This window comes from Sorghum bicolor, chromosome 6 (assembly GCF_000003195.3).
Source record: "Sorghum bicolor cultivar BTx623 chromosome 6, Sorghum_bicolor_NCBIv3, whole genome shotgun sequence".
Lineage (NCBI taxonomy): Eukaryota > Viridiplantae > Streptophyta > Magnoliopsida > Poales > Poaceae > Sorghum > Sorghum bicolor.
The window spans coordinates 49,590,739-49,614,073 of record NC_012875.2 but is presented as its reverse complement, the minus strand read 5'-3'; the positions used below and the strand labels follow the sequence as shown (position 1 = coordinate 49,614,073).

At 46.6% G+C, this 23,335-nt stretch overlaps 4 protein-coding genes across 5 annotated transcripts; 2 read left to right on the top strand and 2 right to left on the bottom strand.

Moving 5' to 3' along the window:
• Nucleotides 4,411–5,833, top strand: LOC8073714 (B-box zinc finger protein 24). The gene is made up of 2 exons (XM_002448058.2): nucleotides 4,411–5,299; nucleotides 5,412–5,833. Exons 1-2 carry the CDS (start codon nucleotides 4,730–4,732, stop codon nucleotides 5,646–5,648), a joined length of 807 nt encoding a protein of 268 aa, XP_002448103.1. The 5' UTR covers nucleotides 4,411–4,729; the 3' UTR covers nucleotides 5,649–5,833.
• On the bottom strand, nucleotides 6,241–9,183 carry LOC8073713 (uncharacterized CRM domain-containing protein At3g25440, chloroplastic). Of its 2 annotated transcripts, none has more exons than XM_002446676.2 (4): nucleotides 8,848–9,183; nucleotides 8,150–8,459; nucleotides 7,511–7,918; nucleotides 6,241–7,150 (listed from the first exon to the last, which is right to left on the bottom strand). In XM_002446676.2, exons 1-4 carry the CDS (start codon nucleotides 9,000–9,002, stop codon nucleotides 6,569–6,571), a joined length of 1,455 nt encoding a protein of 484 aa, XP_002446721.1. In that variant the 5' UTR covers nucleotides 9,003–9,183; the 3' UTR covers nucleotides 6,241–6,568. The 2 variants fall into 2 exon arrangements, with proteins under 2 accessions (XP_002446721.1, XP_021319089.1); XM_021463414.1 differs by having other exon boundaries at nucleotides 8,150–8,443; nucleotides 8,848–9,096.
• On the top strand, nucleotides 11,776–13,758 carry LOC110436494 (zinc finger BED domain-containing protein RICESLEEPER 2-like). Its single transcript, XM_021463616.1, has one exon. The coding sequence runs from the start codon at nucleotides 11,776–11,778 to the stop codon at nucleotides 13,756–13,758; it is 1,983 nt and encodes a 660-aa protein (XP_021319291.1).
• Nucleotides 18,909–20,035, bottom strand: LOC8073712 (probable calcium-binding protein CML22). The gene has a single exon (XM_002446675.2). The coding sequence runs from the start codon at nucleotides 19,934–19,936 to the stop codon at nucleotides 19,220–19,222; it is 717 nt and encodes a 238-aa protein (XP_002446720.1). The 5' UTR covers nucleotides 19,937–20,035; the 3' UTR covers nucleotides 18,909–19,219.

The window sequence follows — 23,335 nt, the reverse complement described above, 5'->3', positions numbered from 1 at the left end:
GGAGAATCTTGAAAACTTTTTGGTTTTCAGGGTGAACTAAACAAGGCCTGTATCTTAGAATTTGAGTGTAAAAATCCTGTCCATGAAGACAAGTGCCCGCTGAAGCTGGCACTAGACAGTGTATCTCGGGACGCCGTTCCTTCTATTGCAGCATACTGCTGCTAATAGTAAAGTGTTGCTTCTTGTAAAAAAAAAAAACCGTTACGGCCTCTCCAGACTGCAGATCCCCGTTCGAACGCCCGACCGTAGGCGCGGCGACAAATGGAGGCGCAGGCGCCTACAGGATCCCCGACTCTAAAAATCAGGTCGACGAATGGGTAGCGCCTTGGCCATCCTGTTTCGGTGCTCGACTTCTGCTGATCCCTGTTCCGTGCTTCCGTCACCGTGCGGTCATGCTTATAGGGCCTGTTTTGGTTTCATCCTCACCGCAGCTCGGCCAAGCAGCGCTGTCAAGCCTCCGATTTCGGTAGGCCTGCAGCCTGCTGGGGCCAGGATCAAGGCCTTGTTTAGTTCGCAAAAATTTTCAAGATTTCCCGTCACATCGAATCTTTGGTCGCATGTATGGAGCATTAAATATAGACGAAAATAAAAACTAACTGCACAGTTTACCTGTAATTTGTGAGATGAATCTTTTGAGCCTAGTTACTCCATGATTAGACAATATTTGTCAAATAAAAACGAAATGCTACAGTATCCAAAAACAAAAAATTTTGCGAACTAAACAAGTCCCAAATGCTCGGGAGGCCGCGATACATGCTACTGTGTGTGCGTGAGCATACTTGCACACTCCACTGTACAATATCACGCACTGCGTCGTGGTTCCCCAGCTGTGAAGAATCCGACCCATAATAAAGGTCTTGTTTAGTTGTAATTCTTTTTTATAAAATGAAAATGATAGTATTTTTTATTTATATTTGATAAATATTATCCAATTATAAACTAATTAGGTTCAAAAAATTCGTCTCGCAAATTACAGACAAATTATACAATTAGATATTTTTTATCTATATTTAATGTTTTATGTATGTGCTGCAAGATTTTATGTAACAGAAAATCTTAAAAAATTTATAATTTTTTTGGAAGTAAACAAGGCCAAAGTATTTTTCTTTTGTTTACTTCTGCATGCTACGCGGAAATTTTCTTCCTCTGTTGCTAAGGTCTTAGCGTTAGCGATATGCAATGCATCTCAAGCTGTCAACTCTCTACTTCAAGCCCTCATGGTGCCAAAATATCGTGGGGGCATGGCTGAGATCGAAGTACTCTCCGCCTTGGAACACACACGTGTTCTGGCCCGCGGCAGGTTCAGCCATTTATTTTCTTTCGAAGCAAAGCAGGTTCTGCCAAATGGAATGGCTATCCATCAGAAAATATCAGCTCTCCATAGCCACATATATCCCCAAACGTTACATGACACAGGTCCTGATTCGCGCTATCAAGATATTTTCTTCTTCGGCCCTGTTTAGATCTTTGGATTGGATTTAGATACCGTGATATTTTCGTTTGTATTTAATAATTATTTTTAAATTATAAATTAATTAGGTTTAAAATATGCATCTCGCAAATTACAGATAAATTATATATTTAGTTACTTTTTATCTATATTTAATGTTCCACTCGGTGTGACGAAAAATCTTTAAAAAAATATTTTTTGGGTGCAACTAAACAAGGCCTTCTTCTTCTTCTTCTTCTTCTTCTTCTTCTTGTCTTAGACGACTCTTCAGTCCTTGTTAGGTGTTGTTTAGATACACCATAGATTATAAAAAAAGCTATATTTGAAATTATATTTTGTTAAAATCTAGACTACAAAACAGGGGTTGTTTGATCCTATATATGTGCATATAATTATTTGTGTTTTTCTTAGCTATATTTTTCTTATATTAGTCTACACATCCTACAAGTAAAATTCATATGTACAATTTTAATAGACACCATTTTGCTTATGAGTCTTCTTTCGATAATGAAAGAGACTTGACTAAGGTTCCAAGAACAATACATCACAAAACTTGAAAATGGCTTCTAGCCTCTACCTAACAAAAAACATAGTCGAAAATGGGAGAGTTCACCTACACCTCCTAGGGGCATTGGGTAAGAGGAAGGGACATTGGGTAAGAGGAAGCACAAGAGGACTATTGGTCTAGGCAATTGTGGAGTATATGCACCTCTAGGATGTACTACAATCAGTCTATCTTTGACTAGAAGTTAAAGGGCAGATCCAATATCCCTATGACCTGAGATGAGATACATGAAAGTGCCACAACTAGACTATTAGAGCTCTAATCTTTCATTATTTAGATGATCTACCATTGGCTGTTCGGTCAAGGACCCGGTTGCAGCACGGCCAACCTAGGGCCTATGTCCGCCACTCAGAACTGAAAGTGGACTGCGAACAAACTGTACTTGGCAAGATCGATGTACTTAATCTTCATCAAGGTGTAGAGTCCTTTCATGGTTACAAGCTAATTCGGAAAACTTGGACATCCCTAAGGCCTTGTTTGGATCCCTAGTACATTATGCTAATAATCATATTTTTGGCACAAATCAGTTAAGCTAATGGAGGCGGGCCTTTCATGCGGCCGAGTGGGGCTAGCCACGCCAGGCTTAATGGAGGGGGGGGGGAGTTGTGCCCGCCTCAAATCTCAAAATAGAGGCGCCGCCTAAAACAGAATGTGTACTAGTATATAGTTGTATGTGGAATATATTTGTGTAGTAGTGTTGGCCATATGAGGGAGATACTTATGTGTTGCATTTTTGTGAAGTTGCTGAGTAGAAACATATATATCATGGTGGTCCGTAGAATCAATTTCCATCTTTCAACCTATGAATTTAAGAAATGCTTACTTGTGAACTTTGGAGAGTTTTAGAATATCAAATTCCAAGCCAAATAGACTAGTAGTTCATTAAATAGATTTTAATTCCTCCAAAATAAATGGATCAAAAGGGTCTTTAGAGTAACATTGCACTGTGGTTTGAAGGGCTAGGCATGGACTAGAGTTGCACACCACTTGCCTCTTTTGTAATCAAGAGGTTGACACAATGGATCATATCTTCATGCTTTGTTCATTCACAAAAGAGATTTGGGAGGTCATCTTCGACAAACTGCAAATTTATGTAACTGCTTTAGATTTGACAATCTCCTTGTTAGACTAATGGTTTCACATCAGGAATCGGCTACAGAATCGCTAAGAAATGGCTTTGACACTTTGTTCACGGCTTCACGCTTGTCACAGGAGATTTGGAAGGAGTACAATACTCAGACTCTTCTGAGGAGAGTCGATGGTTGTGTTAGGCCTGGTTTAGATAAAAAAGTTTTTGGATTTTGACACCGTAACACTTTCGTTTTGTATTTGACAATTATAGTCCAACCATGGACTAACTAGGCTCAAAAGATTCGTCTCGCAAATTACAGACAAACTGTGCAATTAGTTATTTTTTATCTATATTTAATACTTCATGCATGTGAAGCAAGATTTGATATGATGGAGAATCTTAAAAAAATTTTAGATTTTGAGGCATCGAATCTTATGGCATATACATGGAGCATTAAATATAGATAAAAAATAATTAATTGTACAATTTATATGTAATTTGCGAGACAAATCTTTTGGACCTATTTAGTCTATGGTTGGATAATAATTATCAAATATAAATGAAAGTGTTACAACATCCAAATAAAAAAATAGATCTAAAGAAAGGATCTGTTCAATAAAATCAAATAGCAAGCCAACTTGTAGTTGGTAGCAGACGTGAGACACTCGAGTAGTTTCGAGTAGTCTATTGCGTTTGGGCGTTGTATAAACGTGGTGTAATCTAAGCCTGCTTAGCCTTGGTAGCGAAGCCTTTAATTGACTCGTCTCGTGTAAGTTTAAACTATTCCTACCTTAATACGAACAAGCGCAGCTCTCGGCCTACGCTTATAACAAAAGCGAAAAGGGTCATAGAAGGATGAGTAAGACTTGAGTTACAGTAGTTTAATCCCCTTCAATCCTTTTTCTATCTCCAATTCACGAGCGAAATCGAACCAGCTCGAAGTGTGTTCATAAAGCTGAGCTGTTGCACTCACGTGTGGACACTATGACACATATCTCAAACGTGTGGCGCGTACGGATTTTCCCCTGTCGACGGCCACGCCGTACCAGGTACACCGGCGGACCATGCATGCACATGGACAGAAAATCCCCAACCGAAACGGAGAACCGGGTCGCTGCCGCTACCGGTACCGTCTGTCCCGCTCGCTCGCGTGCAAGTGCAAGCTGCAACTTTGCAAGTGGCCACAATTTCCTCGTCTCCAATTCCACGGAAAAGATCGTCTCGCCCATCCCCACAGGGCCACACATCAGCCGATCAAATCAAAATCTCGCGCCCGCGGTCCCGAGGAGATAATTCCCCGCTTGCAGCGGAAGCCGCCAAGCCACCGGCGGAGCCGAGAGCGCCTCTCGTCCACACAGCCACCCCCGTCCGGCTTGTCCGGGTCCCTCCGCCCACACCCACCGCGTGCCGGGCCGGAACGGGGTTGGGGCGGGGCGTGACGCACGCTGCGCGATTTATACGCGCCAACCACGGCACTTGCTCGCTGCTTTGCTCTCGTTGCCGTGCTGATTTTTTTAGGTGGTTACTGGCCTGCCTGTCTCGAGCGGGAAGCTCCGGATTACGTGAGGCCTGAGAGCTGGGTTGGGTGGGGACTCAGGGTGTGCCGCCTGAGGCCGAGGAGTAGGAGAGGGGCGGGGGCGGCATGAGGATCCAGTGCGACGCGTGCGAGGCCGCGGCAGCCACGGTGGTGTGCTGCGCCGACGAGGCGGCGCTGTGCGCGCGCTGCGACGTCGAGATCCACGCCGCCAACAAGCTCGCCAGCAAGCACCAGCGGCTCCCGCTCGCGCTCGGCGACGCCACCGCCGCCAGCGCCAGCAGCCTCCCGCGCTGCGACGTCTGCCAGGAGAAGCCGGCCTTCATCTTCTGCGTCGAGGACAGGGCGCTCTTCTGCCGCGACTGCGACGAGCCCATCCACGTCCCCGGCACGCTCTCCGGCAACCACCAGCGCTACCTCGCCACCGGCATCCGCGTCGGCTTCAGCTCCGTCTGCGGCGCCGGCGCCGGCGCTGAGGGCCTCCCGCCGCCGGCGCCGCCCAAGGGCAGCTCCAAGCCCGCGGCCGTCGTCAGCGCGCCAGCTGCCGGGGCCACCAAGACAACGACGACGGTCAAGGACACGCTGCCGCAGGAGGTGCCGTCGTCGCCGTTCCTGCCACCGTCCGGTTGGGCTGTCGAGGACCTCCTGCAGCTGTCCGACTACGAATCCAGCGACAAGGCAAGGACCTAACCATCCAAAACTTTTTTTTTTTGGGTTCTTCTTGTTGTTGATTGACAGCAAGAACTAGAAATCAACCAGTTTTTCATCTGTTTTGTGTTTGCTGTTGCAGAAAGACTCGCCTCTTGGGTTCAAGGAGCTGGAGTGGTTCGCGGACATCGACCTGTTCCACGCCCATTCGCCCGCTAAAACCACTACGGCGGAGGTCCCCGAGTTGTTCGCCTCGCCGCAGCCAGCGAGCAACGCCGGGTTCTACAAGACGAACGGAGTAGCGCGCCAGAGCAAGAAGCCACGGATGGAGGTGCCTGAGGACGACGAGGACTACTTCATCGTTCCTGATCTTGGCTGAGATGAGAGATCTTTGCATGATTCTCCTGTCATGTGATGTGTGTATGTATGCAAAATATGTATGTATGCCATCATGAGATGCACTGACGCTTACTGGACATATGTACTGTAATTATAAGGCAGGGCCATACTTTCAGCCTGATAAATGAGACCGGTTTGATGTATGAGATAAATTCACTTGGTACAGATGTTCTTCAGCCTACGTACCATTCTATCAGATGCTTACCATTCTTCTTCAGCATGGCATATCAAGCTTGCATCAGCTGAACATATTTGTCGCCTGAACATGGTCAAATTGACAAATACCACGGTCAAATTGACAAATACGTTGATTAACAGACATGTTGCCAATGGAATAAAAATGCCATGTGGCGACATCATTTGGAAGCACCAAGATCTGAACATTTGATGATTTATTCTTTTACAATCTGTGCGCAGTTTATTTCACAATCACAAGCCATCATTATAATTATAAATGAACTAATTTCTGGTTACAAACCTGAAATATTATGCTAACAACAATACAGGGAGATCAACCGGCACTACGCACAATCTAGCTCCAGTAAAAGAAATATTGTATGAAGAGAACCAAATGAAGCAATACTGGTTTTGTATGAGTGGATACTCGCATATCTTCAAAGCTTTAGAGAATTAGCACTTACAATGGAGGGCTACAGCTAACACAAGGAATTTCAACAAAAGCATGAACATGAAAATCTGCTCTATGACATCAAGGCTATCAGTTATCGAATTCAAATGACCCCACTGAATTCCAGTTATATTATGATCGCCGTAAAACGATAATGAGGGTTGGCCCTATCACTGACGATCGTAAATTCTTTTTGAAGATGCCATTAAAACTGCACAATATACTTTTTGCAGTGCATATAAATACGAAGATCATATACAAATCCCAATTTTTCACCTTTTCTTCAACAATGAACTAGCTCGCAGAAAGATTTTATCAATCTCATCGAGCTCTGACACTTTCAGTTCTTTCGAAGGTGAATCAGTCTTATCTGAAAGTGAAGCGATCTTCCGTAGATGCTCCTCGAAATCATCTGGTTCATTATCATTTTTTTCTGAGGGAAACTTATCCAGCCTATCGAGATACAGGGGGTGATCCTTCTTGTCCTCTTCCTGCTCCTCTGATTCTGTCTCAAAAATGTCAGAGAGATCCTCAGACTCTGAAAATGACAAAGACTCCGAAGCTGAGTCGTCCTCAACCTCAGAACTTTCATCCTCTAACCTCTTGGATCCCTCTACACTTCCTGACAGGAGATCAGATACGGTTTTGCTGTGAACTGAACTACAAGGTTCTTTTCTCGCTGGCACACTGTTTGTATCGTGTGAAATTGAAGCAATATGTTTCCCTACACTTTGTCCTTTATGCTCTCCAGCTAACTTCATCTGCGCATGAAGATCTTCAAGCTCCTGCTCAAGCCTGGGAATGTACCGCCTAAGAGCTCTGAGCTTTTCCATATATTTGGATTTATCCAGTGCCTAATTGAAAATTCCAAAACAATAATATGATGAACAAAATAGCTTTTAGGGAGAAAAAAGGACAACAACTATTTGTCTATGCTTTAGTATATTATTAATTTACACCTCAAAACACCCTTGCCTCTACCGAGATAAAATTGGCTAGATATGTTTGCGATTCTGTAATACAGTGACATTGATAGATAACCTGTTGAAACAAATCAACAAATTTAGGAAAGCCTTACCATGGCTCATATTGCTTGAACTTCTTGGAACTGTCCTATTACTGGTGTTCTAATGTTTTGTACCCAACTATAACATGCATCCTATGGTAAAGATGTAGATATGTTTTTCCTTGCACTACGATGCCAGAAGACATACCTTTTTCCTAGAGAGTGAAACTTTTGGAGACATGATTTCTGGTGGTGGCTGTGCATAGTTTTTCCCTCTGTACATGATAATTGTGTTCCCATCTTGAATGTCAAGCACAATCCCACCACTTAGTCTGGCTAACTCAGTGGCGATTTCCTTGACCTCCTCTGGTGTGAATGTTTTCACAATTACCTGGAGAGTTTGATGCTTTTTCCAATGCAAGTGCATGTTCAAGATCACTCCCTGGTAAATTCCACGTCTTCCAACAGGCACATAATTTTTACATTTTTGGCCCATCTTGAGGAAATAGAAGTGCTCTTCAGGTGTAAGCACCTCAGGATCATGTGTAGGTTCTGATGGATCTTCTGGTTCAATTTTTTTCAGTGCTGCAACAAGCCGCTCTTCCTTCTTTCGAGCCTTTATCGAAAATCAAAGAAAACATAGAATACATTCAGGATAGAGTGATTATGAACGAAAGACACATAAGAAGCAGTTTCTTGCTAGAGTGAAGGTTCAACAAATGCCAAGGGATGAATAGGAACGTTGGATATCTCAGGTGAACCTAAGTAAACTTCAATTCTTTATTTTAAAGAATCACTGTTACCAAATCAAATTGAGAGGTATGGAGGGAACGGCAATGCAACTTACTAGCTTCAGTTTGTACAAAATCTTCTCCTCTGCAGTCATTCTTTGAATCTCCTTTTTCTTTTTCCATCTCAAGGATTTCAAAAATCTTGTTACTGCCCTCCTTCCTTTCAGTTTTTTCCTCTTGGGTTTTAGTTCACTAGATTCATCAACTGGTACAGACACTCCTGGATTTTGTTGAGGCCCTGCAGTAGCCTGATTTCCACTATTGACTGACCGACTTGTATGAATACAATGGTAGGCTTGAATGTTACAACTTTGCAACCAACTGAAGAACCCAGCATCTCGGTTGAAAACCTTGTGGAAAGTATAACTAGAACAGAATCAGAACATGCAAAACAAGAAAACTGCAGAATTGTGGAATTGTTTCAATAGTGAACTGGTCCACCGCTAAGAATCAGAATGTGCTCATAGGTATGGGTGCGCACAGACAAATAAAGTATAGACAACAAATGTAAAAACGCGGCTGAAAACAATAGGCTGTGTTCGAAGGTTCCTCTCTCCGGCATTTCAACAAACACTTGATGCAACTATGCCCCGTGAGGCTCTATCATTTCTTCTCAGACCAACGGCACAGGAGCAATAGAAAGCAGAGTCTAGATGCAGTAAAATCTTCATCATCACCTCACTAAATTTGCATCGACCACTTAATAAAGTAATAATCAAGGGAGGAGGATCAATGGGGTTTGTCTGACTCTTACGATGGTGAGTTTGGCAGATGCGCGAGCAGCTCCAGCGTCCCATGGGAAGACGCCAAGCTCCCACCGTAAGACGATGGGCAAAGCGAGCGAGACCGTGGTTCCTGTCGCCGCCACAACCTTGTGTGCCGCCGGAGAAGGAAGAGACGGCTGGCCATCACCGGGCCAGCAGGGCGCACGAAGTAGGGAGCGAGAGAGTGATAGAGAAACCACGTCCGCGCCTTGGGCCGAAGCGTGCGGAAGCTCTAGGCGCTAAGCCGCCGGTGGGGAGGCGAGAGTACCTCCGACGCCGACGCCGACCGCGTGGGGGCTCCTGCACTGGGCGGCGCGAGCGTGCGGGGGCATTGGCTGGCGCTAAAGATGTGCATGCAGGCCGTGGGCCCGAGGCACAGCCCCTGTCTGGTCCGAGCACGGCCCGGCACGGTTGGAAACGGGCGTACGCCGGCCCGCGGCACGTAGCAGGCCGTGTCTGGGCCGATGCCTCGGCACGGCGGGCGGCACGACACGGCCCGCAAACAACGGTCGGCCCGTTAGCGGCCCGTGCCGTATATAAGCCGAGGGCCGCGACCGGGGGAGGGGATGCCCTAACCCTAATCTCATTCGGCGCCGCTTCTCCGCACCCTGCTCCAAACCCTAATCTCCGCCTACGACGCCGCTCCCCACCGGCCACCGGTCGTCTTCCTGCTCTCCGGCGAGTTCTCCACCGCCGGATCTACAAGATCCTCGTTCGTCTTGCACTGTTCTCTGTCTCTCCCGCTCGTCTCCTCCATTTCTTCGGCGCCGGGCTCCGTCTCCGAGCAGGTAAGCTCGACCGCTCGCTTTACTAAACCCTAGATCCATCCATCTAACATTCTAACCTACCGTTTCTCTGTTCGCAGGTCGTCGGCGTGAAGCTGGTGCCGCCGGAGGCGTTGAGGAACGGTGCCGAGTGGTGGCCATGGCGAACAACGATGGTGAGGACGGCTACTTGAAAGGTCCTAATATGGCTAGAGAGGGGGTGAATAGCCTATTTAAAAATTCTACAAACTCACTAGAGCAAAGAGTTAGTAAATAACAAAGCGAAGCTTTTTGCTCTAGCTTTAAAGGGGTGTTTGCAAGCCACCTACCCAACAATTCTAGTTGCTATGATCACTATGCACACAAGAACTAAGTCTCTACAAGTTACACAAGAGAACTAAGCTACACAAGGCAAAGTAAGCAACTAAACTAATTACACTAGTTTGCAGTAAGTAAAGGATAGGATAAGATATTTATACCGCCGTGTAGGGGATGAACCAATCACCAATATAAACAATCAAGCACCGGGAGAATGCCAATCAAACACAATTGAGACACCAATTTTTCTCTCGAGGTTCACGTGCTTGCCAGCACGCTACGTCCCCGTTGTGTCAACCAACACTTGGTGGTTTGGTGGCTAAGAGGTGTAGCACGAACCTCGTCCTCACTAGGACACCACAAGAACCTACCCACAAGTGAGGTAGCTCAATGACACGATCAATCCACTAATGTTGCCTTTGGCTCTCCGCCGAGGTAGGCACAAACCTCTCACAATCACCGGAAGATGGCCACGAACAATCACCAACTCGTGCCAAAGCTCCTCCGCTGCTCCAAGCCATCTAGGTGGCGGCAACCACCAAGAGTAACAAGAAAACCGTAGCCAAATCGATCCCCAAGTGCCACTAGATGCAATCACTCAAGCAAATGCACTTGGAATTACTCCCAATCTCACAAATATGTTTAATCTATAAAGGAGATGAGTGGAAGGTGTTTGCTTAGGCTCACAAGGATGTCAAGTATGTTAGAATGCCAAGAGTGTGAGCCCCAAGCCGACCAAACACGTATTTATAGCCCCTCAAACAAATAGAGCCGTTGGCTCTTTCACTGGTCGAAATACAGGGTCACCGGACGCTCTTAAAGGGGCACCGGATGCTCAACACCTGCGTCCGGTGCTCCTACGTCAGCCGCGTGTCAGAGTCTAACGGTAACCTGCAGAGCACCGGACGTTTGAACATCGGACCCGTGCGCAGAGAGCTCCGCAAACTTGCAGGGCCACCGGACGCACCCTTAGCGTCCGGTGCTCACCGGACCCATGCGCAGAGAGGGTCCCAAAACGCCCGCACACCGGACGCGCACCATCGGACGCTCAACCTAGCGTCCGGTGCCTATCGTCCGGTGCCTTACCCTAACTGGGCCAGGCACTGTCTGCACCGGACGCTCAGACGCAGCGTCCGGTGCTCCAGAAGCCAGCGTCCGATGAGTGTTTTCTCAGCGAGAAACACTCCCGCGACTACTCCAAATTTCCCTCCGGCGCAAAAGAAAATATGCACTTCATTTTCTCGAAAAGCGCCGAATCCCGCCTCGCAAGCTCGGCGGGAGGGAGAGAGGAACTCATCCTCTCTCTACCCTTCAAACTCCACCTCCTTCTCAAAGTGTGCCAACACCACAACGTGTAAACCAACATGTGCACGTGTGTTAGCATTTTCGCAAACATTTTCTTTGAAGGAGTTAAGTTAGCTCACTAGGTTCTAAATGCATGCTCATGAACAATGACACCTAGTGGCACTTGATAACCGCTTAGCCAAAGAATTCTCCTCTTTATAGTACGGCTATCTATCCTAAATGTGATCACACCCTCTATGGTGTCTTGATCACCAAAACCAAAACCCTAAGCAATACCTTTGCCTTGATCTCCAAAGGGTTTTGTTTTTCTCTTTATTCTTTTCCAAGTTGAGCACTCGATCATCTTGTGGTCATCACCATCATCACCATGATCATTACTTGCTCCATCACTTGGCATGTACCAACCTCATTAAGTCTACACACACTTAGTATAGAGGTTAGTACTAGGGTTTCATCAATTATCCAAAACCAAACTAGGGCTTTCACTACTCGTACTTGCCAACCTTGGCCGATGAGCTCAGGGATTGTGGGATGCCCGGAGAAGACGAGGACGACATGACCGATGTCGCTGACCTTTTGTTCGGTGCAGTGCCATCGGCTACCTCTGGTGCTGGTCGTGCTTCTGCTGCGACTGGTGCTGGACGTGGCCGCGGCCGTGGCCGTGGCCGTGGCCGTGGCAATGCGGCTGGTGCTCGTGCAGTGGCAGCGTCCGGCGCTCCTGCAGTGGCAGCGTCCGGCGCTCCTGCAGTTGCAGCGCCCGGCACTCCTGCAGTGGCAGCGCCTAGTGCTCCTGCTTCTACTGCCCCTTCTCTTAGCGACGCTGCTTCTCTTGCATCATCTGCCAGCAACAATAAGCGTAGATCTCCTGTCTGGGAAAACTACGATGAAGTTCATGATACTGTTGATGGTGAGGACCGTTGTTTTGCTGTTTGCAAACTCTGTAAGTCTCGTTTGTCTGCTACTTCTGCTAATGGAACTGGTCACTTAAAACGCCATCATACATCATGCCAAAAGAAATCTGATCATGCTAGTATGATTCAAACTAGGCTTGCTTTAAACCCTGATGGATCTTATAGAAATTGGGAGTATTCACCTGAAGTTGCTAGGATTGAGCTTTGTCGTTTGATAGCTAGACTAGATCTGCCTATTTCTGTTGCTGATAATAATGCTTGGGATGAGTATATCCAGCGTGCTCACAATCCTAGATATAAGAGAGTGTCTAGATATACCACTTCTAGAGACCTGTCTAAGATTTTTAATGAGAAAATGATGCACCTTAAAAATGAAGTATTTCCTGATGTGAGCTCTGTTTGTTTGACATCTGATATTTGGTCTGGAAATTCTAAGAAAGATTACATAACTGTTGTTGCACACTATATAACTAATGATTGGAAACTTAAAAAATTTGTCATTGGTTTTAAATTGATTGAAGTGACTCACAGTGGTATTAACATTGCTGAAGTTATCTCTTGTGTGCTTAGAGATTGGGGCCTAATTGACAAAGTGTTTGTTGTTAGCCTTGATAATGCTTCTGCTAATACAACTGCTATGAGTAGTTCGACACCTATGCTTGATGGTTACTTGGGCTATGATGTTGATCCTAGGGATCCTCCTAAAAAAATATATCAGGTTGTGCATCAGCGCTGTGCTTGCCACATAATTAATTTGATTGTCAAATCTAGCTTGAAAAGGCTTAAACCTTACATAGAAGTTTTTAGAACTGCAATTAATTTTCTAAATTCATCTAATCATCGTGTTGCTCAATTCAAGAACTACTGTCTTGCTAAGGATATCAGGCCACGTAAATTTTGTTTGGACATGGATGTTAGATGGAACTCCACATATCTTATGCTTAAACATCTGATGCCATATAGATTTGTCTTTTCTGCTTTCATTAACTCTCAATCTGGATATGCACTCTTGAGTGAACAACACTGGTACATTGCTGAAAAGATATTGGAGTTTTTTGAATTGTTCTATGATTCAACTGTTGCACTTTCTGGTGTGTACTACCCCACTAGTCCACTAGTACTGCATCACATTCTTGAGATTGCTACCCACCTAGAAAATTATGAAAATGATAACCAGCTTGGTGATGTTGTTGTGCCAATGAAAACTAAATTTCTTAAGTACTGGAAAAAAATACCCTTGTTATATTCTTTTGCATTTGTTCTGGACCCAAGGGCTAAGATCAGAGGTTTGCAAAATGTGCTTGACTTGCTTTCTCAGTGTAACAATATCAGTTACATTGCTTATCTTGCTGAGGTTAAATCTGAGTTGCATGCACTGTATGACAAGTATGAATCTAGATTTGGTGCAGCTAGGCCAGCTAGGACTACACATCCATCTGGCCTGACAGGTAAGAGCAAACAGGCATGGGGCAGGATTTTTGGAGGATCAGTTTCTTCTGGAACATCTATTCCAAATGGTTCATCATTTTCATCTATTTCATCTGCTGGCATATCTGAGCTCACTGCTTACCTTGACAGTGACTATGTTGTTGCCTATGATTAAAGATGTCAATGGGGGCCCGCGACCCGCGACCCGATGGGTATTTACTCTATTAGGGTACCAATATGGAGTGAAACCAGTACCCATGGGTACACAAACGGAGCAAACCTTTCACCCATTGGGTACGCGGGTATGGGGACGTTCTAGTAGTCCCCATACCCATTTACCCATGGGTGAAAAATACCCAGTCCAAAACTAAAGAACCCCACCAGCCACCAGTCCACCGGCAGCCCATACACTGAAACCCTATGTAGTGCTAGCAAAGTACTACTCTCTACTACGTGATTTGTATGGACAATGAACTATTATGGTGGTTGTGACTAGTGGTTGCAGCAGAAATTATTATGTTGGTATTTGCTAGGTATATGGTGAGGTGGCTATGTGACGATGTTTGTGAATGGCTATATGACGATGCTTGTGAATTGCTACTACGTGACTGGTGCTTGTGAATTGCTGATATTTGGCGGGTATGGGTGACCCGCTGGGTCTAATCTACCCACCCGGGTATGGGTCTGGGAAAATTCCCCCACCCATCACTCTATATGGGGATACCCATGGTGTCATATTGTTGTCACGGGGATGGGTCTGGAGAGTTCATACCCGATGGGGATTTACCCATTGCCAACACTACCTATGATGATGATTTTGATGTTCTCAACTGGTGGCATGAGCATAAACTGACCTTTACAGTTCTCTGTCTATTGGCTAAAGACATTATGACTGTTCCTGTATCAACTACTTCTTCGGAGTCTACTTTTAGTCTCTCTGGCAGGGTGATTGAGGAGCGACGACGGCGTTTGGGCGCCGACACTGTGGAGATGCTGATCTGCACCAAGGACTGGGAGCTTGGCGAGGAGCATGGACAGCACACTGTGGTGGACAAAGAGTTAGAAGACTACATGAAGAACCAGTTCCTTGATGAAGATGCCGAAGTAACAGAGGCTTCAAAGACCTAAGATGATTTAGGCAGTGAGATGAGAGACATTAAAAACATTTGAATGTTGGCTTGTAATAACTTTGATACTTGAAACTTTGATGATTGAATATTTCCATGAGCTGGCCGTACTCTTTTCCTTTCTATGGTTTTATCTCACGAGGTGTGAGTTTTACCTAAAAAGGTTTTTAATGAGGCGGCATTGCAGACAACTCATGGAGTTCATTTTGGGTACATCTTGTTTATTTGCTCTATCTGTGTTTCCTGTGATCAAATCTGGTATTTTAAAATTTGACATTCAAGCTGCTTTTGTCAAAATAGTGGTGTGGGCTGCGGGCTGACCCGAAGGCTTGCTGGGCCGCGTGCCAAACGGGCTGGCACGGCACGAAAAACGGCCCACGGACCGTGCCTGGGCCGTCAGCTAGGCACGGTGTCCTGTGTCGGCACGGCACGGCGGCACGCGGGCCATGCGGGCCTGTGCCTTAACGGGCCGTGCCTAGCACGGGCCCGTGCCGTGTCGGGCCGTGCCGGCCCGTTGCACATCTTTAGCTGGCGCATTGCGGCACGAGAATTCTGCAGGAGCGGCTTCTGGGTGACGGGGACGACGCCTCGGGCTCCCTCAGGCGTGTAGGCCGTGCAAAAAAAGCGCCGGCGGCTGGCTACAGGCCCAGCCACCCATGCCGGTGTAGAAGGAAGGGACGCTCTTTGTGGGCTTCCTCCGGAGGAGGATCAACTGAGGCCTGAGGAGGACGGCCTGGGCCGACTCTATTTCCGTTTCTCGTTTGGTAGGAGCAAGAGACACTGGTAAACTGCTTTCATTTGACTGAGGCCCGTTTGGTTTCTAAAAATTTTCTTTTCATCCTTTCACATTAATTTATTAAACGTATATATAGAATGTTTTATATATAATAACTAATTTTACAGTTTATATATAATTTACGAGATAAATTTTTTGAATCTAATTAATTCATGATTGAACATTAATTACCAAATAAAACAAAAATACTACATTAGCTAAATTTTTTTAAAAAAATCGTGAACTAAACTAGACCAAGAGTTTCTAAAAAAGTTGAGGCCTCATTTGGCGTTTCTGGGAACCAAACCATGGGAGATGTGAGTATGTGACCCACACGGGGGTGTGTTTGACCCACGGGGGCCACTCTATCCCCTTCGGGTTCATCCACAGGAGAGGCCCAAGGTCATGCCGTCCACGCTTGCTAGCGGCAACGATGCAAGGGCGAGGGCCGTGCCCCGTGCAGTATGCGAATGCCCGCGAGGCCACGAGAGGGAGGGAGATTCGTTCCGTGTCTCAACCAATGATTTTTTTTCTCCCACGTGGGACAGGGTTTGGATAGTGATCCATGATGATCCGTGATCTGCCAACTGTAACTTTAGCAGGGGAGCTCGCCCCGTGTGGGCTTGGTACCACATGTGGCGGGGTTTGGGACTCGATTTATGCCGTTCTATAGTTCTCCACAAAAATTTTTATCCATCCCATTAAATCTTTGAACATATGCATGAAATATTAAATATAGATAAAAAATAAACTAATTACACAGTTTGGTTGAAAATCACGAGACGAATCTTTTAAACCTAGTTAGTTTATGATTAGCCTTAAGTGCTACAGAAACCTACATGTGCTAATGACAGATTAATTATGCTTAATAGATTTGTCTTGCAGTTTCCAAACGAGTCATGTAATTTGTTTTTTTATTAGTTTCAAAAACCTCTCCCGACATCCTTTCGACATATCTGATGTGATACCCAAAAATTTTTCATCCTCAATCTAAACAGGGCCTAAGGCTTTCCAAATAGGCCTTGAATGAAGAGTGATGGGAGAAATTGACAAACGGATAATAAGTAATTAAAATGTGATGACTGACTAGCTCAATCTCTGAGCGTTGGATTAGAGGATCCACATGTTGAGTGATCGATCCCTTTGACGACGGCTCCAGTACACTGAGCGGCAGTTAATGAAAACAGGGGATCACGTCTGGAGAGACAGGCAAGGCGTGACAGGACATCGGAGCGCCCTAGATTTTAAGGCCTTGTTTAGATGTGAAAAGATTTTGGATTTCGCTACTGTAGCACTTTCGTTTATTTGTGGCAAATATTGTTCAATTATAGACTAATTAGGATCAAAAGATTCGTCTCGTGATTTACAGTTAAACTGTACAATTAGTTTTTATTTTCGTCTATATTTAATGTTTATGCCGAAAGATTCGATATGACAGAGAATCTTGAAATCTTTTTGGTTTTTGGGGTGAAACAATGCCTAAGTCGTGCAAAGCAGATCACTTGACTGCTGGCCTGCGCTACACGGCAGCTCGTTTTACCAGAAGGCCCAGGTCATACAGCTGGGGGAAATGGAAACGCTTCTAGGCCTTGGCCTTGTTTAGTTCCGAAAAGATTTTGGATTTAGGTACTGTAGCATTTTCGTTTGTTTGTGACAAATATTATCCAATTATGGACTAACTAGGATCAAAAGATTCGTCTCGCGATTTCCAGCTAAACTGTGTAATTAGTTTTTGCTTTCGTCTATATTTAATACTTCATGCATGTGCCACAAGATTCGATGTGACGGGGAATCTTGAAAACTTTTTGCTTTTTGGGGTGAACTAAACAAGGCCCTTGTTTAGTTCTGCTAATGCCTTGACGTTGACAAATGGACAAGCAAAATGATGCGCTCGCTAGCTCAGTCCACCCAAGACTTTTGGGAAGTCACCGATTGAAGCCTGACCTTTGAAACGGGTAAACCAGGGAGTTGAAACCTTGTCGTGGTCATACACCTGAAAGCTGAAATGTTCTCATGATTCATGAAAGTGGAGTCAATGTAAACGTCCTTGTAACGAGCCTTGACTCAGAGGACACTCGCGCCGCTGACGAATCGGGCAGTACCAGAGCGGGCTGGAAAGACGCATTCGTCGCGTCTGAGGGAGCTCTCGCGCATCAGTCTCACACAGACCAATCCGGAGGGTGGTCAACCAGGAGACGGATTCTGCAGCGGCATGTCCGACGGTCGCCGGCGGCCACCGGTCCACCGCTGCTCCATCAAAAAGTTGACGCGCGGCACCCTAGTTCAAACGGTCCGGCTCGCTGGGGCATCCGGGGGACCAAGTCAAGTGCTGTCACGGCTCCAAATTGATCCAGAGCACAAAAGTTACGCAATTCTTGTCTTCACTCGGCCGGACCGCCACCCTCCTTCGCCGCGCGGCCCGTCCCGACGCGCCGCCTGGTGGCGAAGGTCGCGCGAGCCGCGCGGCCAGTGCGCGCGCTGGAGACATTCATCGCGTCGCGCGGGCCGTGGCGTGGGCATGTGGGCAGGGCGCGCGCGGGGCTAACTGCCTATGTTACACGGATACTCCAAAGAGGGTGACGTATCCGTATCCGATACTCGTTGGATACACGGATACGGATACTCGGATACACTATTTTAGTGGGTTTTGTTTTGAGAAAGTGCGTATCCGCGTATCCGATACGTATTGTATCGGATACCCGTACCCGTACCGTGTAACATAGCTAACCGCTCACATGGCATTGGCATGCCCCCCGCGCGCGGACGGTTAGTTGTGGTTGGTTTCGCACGGCCGGCCGGCTTGCGGTCCCCGTTGTGGGTGCTTGGTGTCGACAGGCCGGTGCCGCGAGGCCGTGGGGGATGGACGGGACGGGCGCCGCAGCCGAACCGGACGGCGGGTGCGCGCTGGATCGCAGAATCACAGCCCCGGAGCACGAGCGTGGATTGTACGCTGCCGCCGCGCGCCGGGAGCCCAGGGCATGGTTTTTCGGTCAGGGGATTAGGGAGGATCTCGTCGCTTTCTGGTTCGGATCCCAGTGATTCCACTCCACCGCCACTGTATCGTATGGCCCGCGGGGACAAACCGAGCTTTTTCGAGGGGAACGGGATGTCGGTGCTCATTCGGTGACTATCTCTGTCTCGCTCCGTTGAAACTGGAGATGCCAAACCCGTTGCTTGTGGGTGGCATGGCATCGTGCACATCACAAGCGTAAGCTATCCAAGTAGCGAGCGTGTTGCTTGAGAGGAAAAAAAGAATGGATGGATGATCGGACAAGTCAACTGTTCTTGGATGGAACAGTGGCGTTTTTCTCAAGTTATTATTATCATTACTTGTCCCTACTCTTTCGAATCCAGTAGCGTGCTAACAGGTATCAGCAAGATTCTGACGATATGTTCAGAATGCATAATTCTTGCTCATGATCATGGCCCATGCATGCAGTCTTTGCTTTGATAGAAGGAAGACCTGAATAAAACAGGGGCAAATAACCTTGTCCCCGAGCAATTCTTACGAGCAACAACCAACACAAATAGTACTAGCTAATTAGCAAGCCCATCAATCAACTCTAACGAACAAAGCAACAAAAGAAGGGAGGTGGAACAGCGTGGTTACGTGAGCTCCCCTCCACTCCAAAGCAATATCTACAGGTTCTAGTACGAATCAAGCATGAAGATGCAGCGCGCGGCGCTGCATAGCCAGGTCGCCAGGTGCAGCAGGACGACGACGACGGTCACGGTCACCCGAGCGAGGCGAGCCCGCCGGCGCGCATCATCTGGCGGAACTCGTGGAAGTCGACCCTGCCGTCGCCGTCGCGGTCGACGTGGCCGATCATGCGCCGGCACTCCTCCGCGGTGCGGCCCTGCTTCAGGCCCAGCGACGACAGCACCGCGGCGAGCTCGTCCACGGTGATGTACCCGTCGCCGTTGGCGTCGAACACCCGGAACGCCTCCCGCATGTCCTCGTCGTCCTCCTCCTCGCCACCAGCTTCCCCCTCCTTCCCGGCGCCGTTGGCGCTGCTGTCGCCGGCCATGATGGCTCGGTAGAGCTCCCCGAACTCCTCCACGTCCACGCACCCGTCGCCGTTGGCGTCGATGCGCGCGATCATGGACGCCAGCTCGTCGCCCGGCACGGACATGCCCAGCTTGCCTAGGGACTCCGCCAGCTCCTCCCGCGTGATGCGGCCGTCTCCGTTCTTGTCGAACAGCTCGAACACGCGCGCCAGCTCCGCCGAGTCCGCCTTCTTGCTGCTGCCCCCGTTCCCCGCTTGCTGCTGCTGCTGTGCGGACGATGACGACATCTTCTTGGGAGAAGAAGGCGGCGTGGAGGGTGCGTTGGCGGCGGCGGGCGTGGCAGTGCTCTCGCGGCCACTCGGGAGGATGGATGTGGGGAGGTAAGAGAGGAGGCCGCGCGGCAGGAGAGGGAGCTTAACGAGAGGGGAGGACGATGACAGCATGGTGGACGACACCGTGTGGGCTTGTCACTGTATTTGCCTTCTGGCCGGTGGTGTGCTACAACTACAAGCAAAGCTTTCCCATGGGCCATGGAGTATGGACCATGGTTGTATTTATATCACAAAATTTCAGCTTGTTCAACTCTAATCTGTTTCTTACAGAAAGGGATCACTAGACTTTACCTGGATGTGTGTCAGAAGAGGCGATGCAGCAGGAATCATTTTTTTGTTTCCACATCAAGAGTTGACTTTTGTGATAAATAAACGTAGAAGTCTATTATGATATCTCGTAGACGCTGTATACCCACAAAAACGGTGTAAACACGACATGTTTGACTCTTATTCGCCGGGATGTAAGGGGTATTGCATTTTGCAGTTCTTTAGAGGACGAAGAGGAAGATAAAAGTTTCATGTGAAAACCCACAATAAAACAGACGGGAAGCCTTCAACTGTTTGCGCTCCTTTTGTCTGACTTATGATGGATGTACTACTATTGTACTTTTGCCACAATCTTGTTTTGCTACGAAAGCATATATAATCATGTAGATTATATATATTTCCGGAGAAAAAGGCATGTGGCATGCCTTTTCTGAGACGTGAGACCCCATTTTTATGACTATCTAGAAGACAAAACTTCAGGGAACACCATGCTTATACTTATCTTTTTTTTGTCCTTTTATTTGTCTTTGTCTCTTAAGCAAACTCTGCTACTTGTTTCTTTGATAGGCGTAGAAGTATATGCTGTGAATATTTCCTCATACTTGATGCCACGTTGAAATTCGCTGAACCAAACATATACATGGGGGGCGCCAAGATAAAGAAAAAAAAAACACAGCTATTTGCCCTACCTGACTTTATTTTTTCAAAGCAAAACCTGATCACACAACACAACCGACAATTCTGTTCTTCACTACTTAAAGACTTGCAGCCACGTTCATTTGTTGCAACCAAAAGACCAGTGGAAATTCCTTTAAAAAAAAGCATTGGAAATGCTATAAGCCCCTCGATTCCACGATTCAGCTAAAAAAAGATTCGCGGAAGCAATTTCAACTTGAAATGCACTATTCGTATGTAGCTATCAGCCCACCTGTAGGCTAATTTAAATTGTTCATCATCTCCTCACGTCTCCAAATGGAAACGGTAAGGCCTTGTTTAGTTCTAAAATATTTTGCAAAATTGATATTGTAGCTCTTTCGTTTGTATTTGACAAATATTGTCCAATCATGGACTAACTAGGCTTAAAAGATTTATCTCGTCAATTTCGACCAAACTGTGCAATTAGTTTTTATTTTTGTCTATATTTAATACTTTATGCATGTGTCTAAAGATTCGATGTGACGGGGAATCTGAAAAATTTTGCAAAATTTTTTGAGAACTAAACAAGGCCTAAGGCCTTGTTTAGTTCCGAAAAATTTTGGGAAATAGACACTGTAGCATTTTCGTTTGTATTTGACAAATATTGTCCAATCATGGACTAACTAGGCTCAAAAGATTCGTCTCGTCAATTTCGACCAAACTGTGCAATTAGTTTTTATTTTCGTTTATATTTAATACTTCATGCATGCGTCTAAAGATTCGATGTGACGGGGAATGTGAAAAATTTTGCAAAATTTTTCGGGAAGTAAACAAGGCCTAAGAAAAATTGAGATCCTGCAGCCGCGGTTGGGCTTGGCACATCATTTACGTTTTCTATCTGAAGGAACAGGACAAACAGGTGAGAAACATACACCGGACCGTCCCCTACCATGATGCCGGCAGCGTGGGGGACGCGTTTTTGCAGCGTGCAGGTAGTTGGTCTGCACTCTTTAAATCCAAATTAAGGCGCCGATGGTGAAAAAAAGAAGAAGAGGGGAATTGCACTGAGAACTACAGGTCAACTGAAAGCGCGTCGAGCGTCGTCGACTATCAAACTGCCACGGCCTCACGGGACCGTCGGGTGCGGATCTCGGTCGTCGATCGCTGCCAGCAGCCCAGCACGGCCCGCCGTCAGATCGGGCATGGGCGGCCGCCCGCCCGCGCGACAGGTGCGCGCGCAACCGCACGTGGGGCCCCGTGCGGGCCGCGCGTGCCGGCAGGTCAGCAGCCTGCGATGGCGGGTGGTGACTGGAGAGTGAGGGCAGGTGGGAGAGAGCTTCAGGCCTTGTTTAGTTCCTGAAAAATTTTGCAAAATTTTTCAGATTTCCCGTCACATCGAATCTTTAGACGTATGTATGGAGTATTAAATATAGATGAAAATTAAAACAAATTGTATAGTTTGGTCGGAATTGACGAGACGAATATTTTGAGTCTAGTTAGTTCATAATTTAATAATATTTGTCAAATACAAACGAAAGTGCTACTATTCCTATTTTGCAAAAAAATTTGGAAGTAAACAAGGCCTCACTAATCACTGGATTGCAGCTCATTTTATTTTGGGATCCCGTCGTGGAGGCTTGAACTTGAAGTGGGCGGCAGCGGCACTCGGCTGGACGTGAGCTGGGTGGGGTGGGCGTGCATGGACTTCTCGGCTCCGTAGATTAGTCCCCAGTGCCCAGAATCTCTTGGACATCGTGGATTAGCATAATACAGGAGATGCCAGCACACGATTCCCGCATCCGGGCCGTTGCATTGCATGTGCAGCGTGCAGCAGCGGTGTAGAATTCTCGGAGGCAGTCGAGCACTGGCTGTGCTCTGCTGGTGATGTTGGTTGTTCAAGCGTGAGACAGCACCTAACCTAAATTAACACAGCGTAGCGTCAGGAAGATTGACGAGAGTGCTCATACTGAAGTGGATAGCTATGGAACAGTGCGACCAGTCTTTTTACACCGGGATTGCTACAGTCATCAGACCACCGCGAAGTCCAGTCCCGGATATGCCTTGTCACGCGCAGAGTCCAAGCAGTAAGCACACGTCGTGCTGTGTACAAGGGGAATGTATGGCGCCGACATTGCCCGTACGATGTGATAAAACCCCTGTTCTAAATAGCGCGCTATAGCGGACGCTATAGCGCTATTTAGCGTTTCTGAAAGACTACTAATCTATGAAGATTTTAACGCTAAATGATTGTTCCCGTTATTAGCAGCTAATAGCACGTTAATTTCGCTAAATTGGGTTAGTTTAGCGCCGCTATTTGGCCTTAGATTTATTTCCATCGGCCCAAATAACTTGGAGGCCCAAATAGCGGAGATATGTCTCTATGTGATCTATGTTATTATTGATGTATCATGTATGAACTACGAACTTTGATATAATATGTCAGTAACACTTTGAAATATCTATCACTATTGGTATTCATAATGTTTTCATTTTTATTATGTGTAAAATTACATTATGTTTGACATATTTTTTGCTCAGCCGCTAAATGACTTAGCCCGCTATTAGCGCGCTATAGCTTTTCTTAGCCTTTTAGAGAGGCTGCACTAA